The sequence below is a fragment of the Penicillium bovifimosum genome, assembly GCF_028826915.1.
Source record: "Penicillium bovifimosum strain IBT 22155 chromosome Unknown utg000001l_segment0_segment0, whole genome shotgun sequence".
Lineage (NCBI taxonomy): Eukaryota > Fungi > Ascomycota > Eurotiomycetes > Eurotiales > Aspergillaceae > Penicillium > Penicillium bovifimosum.
Genome location: NW_026622710.1, coordinates 3,217,304 through 3,223,303, shown reverse-complemented (window position 1 = coordinate 3,223,303; position 6,000 = coordinate 3,217,304). Strand labels below are relative to the sequence as shown.

The 6,000-nt window shown below is 46.9% G+C and overlaps 2 protein-coding genes across 2 annotated transcripts; one reads left to right on the top strand and one right to left on the bottom strand.

Moving 5' to 3' along the window:
* Positions 1-983: 983 nt before the first annotated feature.
* Positions 984-1,922, top strand: N7515_001212 (uncharacterized protein; the record flags this gene model as incomplete). The annotated part of the gene is made up of 3 exons (XM_056661956.1): positions 984-1,009; positions 1,061-1,318; positions 1,385-1,922. 3 exons carry the CDS (start codon positions 984-986, stop codon positions 1,920-1,922), a joined length of 822 nt encoding a protein of 273 aa, XP_056527122.1.
* A 116-nt stretch (positions 1,923-2,038) lies between these two features.
* N7515_001211 (uncharacterized protein) lies at positions 2,039-2,332 on the bottom strand (the record flags this gene model as incomplete). The annotated part of the gene is made up of 1 exon (XM_056661955.1): positions 2,039-2,332. One exon carries the CDS (start codon positions 2,330-2,332, stop codon positions 2,039-2,041), a length of 294 nt encoding a protein of 97 aa, XP_056527121.1.
* Between the last annotated feature and the right edge of the window lie 3,668 nt (positions 2,333-6,000).

Genomic DNA, 6,000 nt, shown 5'->3' with positions numbered 1-6,000 from the left:
CCCTAAGCCCTAAAGCCCTAAGCCCTAAAGCCCTAAGCCCTAAGCTTCCGGTTGGAATCCAGTTTCTTTGCGTCTCGCGCGGCGCCGTTCCCTTGCTAAATCGCAAGTCTGGGGCTTTATACCCATGATCCAGGATTGGAAAGGAACGTTTATACACTGGGACGAATCATGAAGAGAATAAAAGAGGTAGTGAGCTGCAAGCCCTTGCGAAGTATCTGTGGTTGACTACCCATGGGGGATTTCGCTGTATTTATAGCTCGACTGGATGTTAAGTACTTCATAACAAACCATCCCGGCCATAGCAGGGATTGGGCGAAAGGCACAAGCCATGTAATTTCACACGTCATCATCTCTCAGAGGGGCCGAGAGGGCATACGAGTGAATAACTTCCTGGGAGCAGGGGCTATCAACAGAAAAAGGATGGTCAATGTTAGGTGGATTTTTAGTTGCTGGCGCCAGCATCACAGAATAGATGGCTAATAAATGATCCACATGTCACGTGGTCAATTTGTTCTATCTCTGCCTTTATTTTCAGGCCGAGAGTGTGTATTCAGGTCGTGCTCACTGAGCATACCCTGAGGGCTCACTGAGCATAACCTGAGCATTATTTTTACATTACTAAGCATACCTCGAGTGGCACTGAGTAATCACCCTGTGCTGTGAAATACTCAGTGAGCATGACCCTGAGCCCCCTCATAAAGCGGCGGCACCCCGATCGGGAAATGCGCATCCGCGGCCCAAAAACTGGTACATACAGGTACATACATCGGAAACAACCGCGGTTGTCATTTGCCATGAGGCTCCGCTCCGCAGTGCTTAAATCTACGTAACGACATTGGCCAGGGATTCTGTCTCGCCTCCCTTATAACCCCTCTCTTTTTCTTCCGAGTCGAAGAGACGTCCCAAGTACGCCGATATCACTGTCTGTCTCTTTTGCTCATGCTTGAGATTAAAACTGGAACATTAGCCACCCCTTCATCGCCATGGCCTTCCCAAACTGGCTGAGGATGTACGCATCCCAGGCAACCATGCTTTAATTAAGTGCTAACCAACCATTCAGTATCCTTTCCGCTTTGACAGTCTTATCATTATATCCTCAGATTCAATGCATTCGGTCCAGAAAGGATAGCTCCGGCATCTCCGTCTACTATGTGCTCTTCAATCTTATCGCTGCCACAGAACAGTTCACAATAGTGGTTTTCTTCCTGGTGAACAACAATATCGGTGGTGGTGAAGTTTTTGTTCACTCGCCATCCAGCACAGGCGACTGGCTTAATTTAGGTCAGATGACAGTGTCTTACGTCTTATTTCTTATTTTGTAAGAAAAAAACTTCGAATTTGGTCGTCAGGTTGAAATCACTGTGGTACTGACAAGCCGTTGCAGCTTCGCCTTTACACTCCATTATCTTCCTGACGACGTCGCTCATAAACTCACCGCTCTAGCTGTATACTCCGCATTTCTTTTTGTTTCTGTTTTCCCAGAGCTCTATTATGTCATTACTGGGGGCATTTATGACAATGGTCCCTACAGAGAATTGCCCCTCTCCCTTTTCGGCGGCTACCACCTTATCTTCGTCAACCCCGTTGTGACCCTCTTTATGGTTATCTCAATTATTTTTCAGGTCCGCCAGACTTTGCAAGAGCCTTCTTCTTTCATGAGTGTCAGTGTGTTCGCGTTCCAAGCCTTTGTTTTCGCTTTGCTGGGCGTATCATGGCTACTGCGAATTCGATGGCCACCGTCAGGCATGCCCGCATTCTACAGGTCACCCGTTCTTGAGATGTACCGATTGGTTGGATGGGCAGCTATGGACCATCTCGTTTACGCGCTTTGGCAGGCGCTTCTTTGTTTTATTGTCTGGAGACGTGGTGTCAATTCGGCTCAAAGTCCTGGTGGGGAAACAGAACCCTTGTTGGCCGAGTAGAATTTGCAAATATCTTCTTGTTCTTATTCTCACTGTTTTTACGGTGCATGAATTATGTTATAAGATGCATATCCGTGAACATTGAGCCTGTGTGGAGATTTGTAGCAAGAGTACGTCTAACCAGCAAAATCAAACTCGATCTGGTTAGAGGGTGGTATCACAATCAGAGGCCTGCCACCATTATCAGCTGGGTTGACAACGCTGCCAAAAGCAATAGACTCAACGGTGACCACCGTCTGAGTATGCGCTTGATCCTTGCTACCCCAGTCCCACCATTCTACCGTAGCGCCCTTAAATACAAACCGGAACACATCCCCTGGCTGAAGATCATCCGGAAACTCCCAGACATAATCGTCAAGCCCGATAGCCGTAGTCCAGATTTCGCCAGGGCGGAGACTCACAAAGTCCATATTATGGGAAATATTGACCTGGGCGTCGGGCAAATCCGCGAACCCGAGACAAATATTGCGGCAACCACAGGGTCTCCACTTTTCATCCTCATCACGACGATGATAATCCAATCTGTAACTTAATTATTTGCGAAAAATATTGCAGTGAAAAGTGATAGGGCTCGCAGTAGCAGGATTATCGCTTCCAACCCCGTGATATAAAACCTTACATCGGAATTCCATCACTAGGACTCCATTTTCTCGCCTTAGCTCTCCGGGATCATCCGCTATTTCGAGCGATACGCTAAGCATCGGTGCGCTTGAACTAGAATTATTAACTGTCAGCGATAGCGATATCTAAAGCAAGGGTATTAACTTACACGCTCTTCCGAGTTATTGCCAAGTCCATGTCTGGAGACGTAAACATAGACCCACCAGAATCGCGCTGCAAATTCACGTTTTCGCCAATGGCAGTAAAACGCATCAGCACTCCGGACCCATCGCTCATCTGATCATTTCCACAGCCACTACTACAACGTAGGTAGATTCTCTTCGCCGCTTCTTTCACCTCCAATTTTCTGCCCGTATATTCGTCCACGCTGCCCCAATCCCATAATGCAATCCCCGTCGCACCCCTCCAAAACAGTTCATACCTCTCGCCAGGAACAAGAGCCTGCCTCCATGAGTCCGGGAAACTCACTTTAAAAGAAATAGACTTGTCAGGACCAAGTTCAAAGACATGGTCATCGGCCCACTGTCTGACAGTAATCGGTTTTGGCTCTTTATGGTTGTCCTGGTCGGAGAACTGAATTTCTTGTTTCACCCAAATATCATCGGAACCAGTCTTCTCGACAACGCGGAATAGACTGAGTTCTGAGGGATTAAAGAAGTCTCCTTTAGGTGTCCATTTGAAAATAAAGGGCTTAGGATTGTCGTCTTTCTGGCGTTGGAGTGTGATAAGTAGCCCATCACTATGAAAAAGTGATAATTTCGTTTGGATCTTGTCTGGCGATGAGAGACTCAGGGTCAGGTTTGGGGCCGGTGACGAGGGGCTGCATCTGTTAATACTAATCTTCTAGGTGGTTCCTTATTGAAGAATTGTTAAAAGGACTTACTGTGAAATTTGTGCTTGGTGGCTTTCCATGACGCTGTTTGAAAGTCGCGAAGTACCCGGAGCTTCTTCCAGGTGGGAGGATGGAGAGTAAGAGGTCGAGTGGCCAAGGATAGCGGTCGACTCACGGAACGTCTGAGACACTCATTTCAACCAGGGCATTTTCCGCGGATAATTCTACTTTGGCACTCTAAGTACCGCTCGGTCATAATTAGGGGTGGTTTTCTAGTCCCCCAGCCAGCGCCTAGGCTAAATTGGACACGCAATCAAATGCCGCAAACACAAGTGCAAAATGAGATCAGGACACAATATGCCCCTGGATGACTGTAGCCTTAGACGAGAGATTATCAATCATTTTGATTTTACACAGCCAGAACCTGGACAGTTGAGCCATCTGCCTCTTCCGCAGAAACCTTGGAAATTATGTATGCCAGCAGTCAACCCAGCCCTCGCTTAACTTTCGGGTGGTTATTCCCCGCTTTCTTTTCGTTCGGATAAAAGCCGGTTTATGACCGACCCACCTTTGGCATCAACTTGAAGGCGGATGAAATCTCTTGGCGTCACTGACTGCGAACGAGGTCAACCTCAGCCCCTGAAGCGTGCCCGTTATAAGTAAAGCGGTTTTGTCTTTTTCTCTCCTCCTTTATCGCTTCAATTCCACGTCTAATACAATATCGCCATGGCTTTCAGTTGGCTACCTTATCCGACTCAATGCCTATATGCTTCTGTGAGAAGCGAAGCAACATGGGGCTATGTCATTTATCGCACTACCTACACTCCGGAGTCCAATATTGCGTTCCCACAAATCATCGATCTACTCAGTTCCCACGTCAAACACGCTTTATACTCAGAATACGCTTCGATACAAAGCAATAAATGTCAGGGTGTCGAGCCCACTCCATACCATGAGATTTGGGCCCAACACCACCCAGTCATAATGGACGATGCGGTCCGGTTCCAAGGCGCGTCCATAGACTCGATCAGAAATCACTTTCAATCCTGGATTACTGAACAGGAGAAGTGAGGCCATGACACCACGCATCGGACGTGTATGGTGATTGACGAAGAGTCGTTGCAGACATTGCTGGATGCGTCACCTCCGGGGCAAATGCTGGATGAGAAGAAGTCTGGTTCAATCAGTTTTGTTAAGATTATGAAGCCATTGTCAGAGGACGAGGAGTATGATAGTTTCATGGGTGGATAAAATGTGTAAATAATAAACTTCTTCAGCTGTTTTACCGGGGATGGGAACAAGAACGAGAAAGAAGCTGGTGGTTTCGTGAACGGCGATTCCTGTCACGTGCTAAGAGATCTAGGAACAAGGTCAAGGGTCATGTGATCGAGGAGGTGATTGCTTGTTCGTCTCGTGAGCAAAAGGCTCATCTCAGATAGTTGCTTTCCTTCTTTCTCTTTCCCTCCTCACGTTTAATTTTCTGAATGACAGCGCTCTTTTCATCAAGAATTGGCTCGTACCAAGGGGCAACTATTTATTTTTGGTTTGATTGGTTCTCAGAACTAAATAAAACCTGTGTAGCTGGTGCGTCCTACATGATCACCTTTGCGTAAATGGACAATGGTTTAACTTCTCACTGAACCGAGCTTACAGTAAGCTGTTGTCGAAATTAGCCGTACTCCTGGAGTATCAACGTACAACAGCGGGAGCAAGGCCAGTCACAACATTCTACTGATAGATGTGGAAGATACCTTCCAGTTGTTTAACTTGAGGGGGAAATTGTTGAATATATAGAATGGATGTGTAAGAAAAGTGGATATTGTTACGAGCCAATTCTTGATAATAGGAGTGCCGTCATTCAGAAAACTAAACGTGAGGAGGGAAAGAGAAAGAAGGAAAGCAACTATCTGAGATGAGCCTTTTGCTCATGAGACGAACAAGCAATCACCTCCTCGATCACATGACCCTTGACCTTGTTCCTAGATCTCATAGCATGTGACAATTCGACTGGCGAGTTGTTACGGGGTTCCCTCCCCTCTTGGGACCCCCACATCACTTAGCGCTGAGGCCTTGTATGATCGTCGGGCCCCACACGCCCCACACGTCATTCGGGATCTGGATCCCGGATGATCTTGGATCTGAATCCTGATGATCATTGGGTTTCCGTCATCTTAGGGCTCGGAGACCGCGTTATCTTGTTTGATCACAGCTGATCTTCGATTGACCCCCGAATTCATTATGTCACTTGGAGGATCGTCAGATAGTCTATGAGAGATTGTCATGTTGTATGAGGGAATTTCCTCATCGTCGTTATTGTGTTGTCATTGAGTTATACTGTTCTCTTTGTTGTTAAATACTTCGACTTGGAGAGAGCCATGAGAACTCTCCAAGATTCAGTCTCGTTATCGAATGGACTATACTCATATCTAAGCCCCGCATCTTATTGTCTTTTTACCTAGCCAATAGCCCTCTGCTTGTAGCTACCCCTTAACACGAGATCGGGGCACATTGACGGAGAATGAGCAAGAACCATCTGACATACTAGCACGTCTACATGAGATCTGGAACGAGACGAAGGAACGAGCTACGCATTCCCAGGGACTGCAGGCTCAACAAGCAAATAGG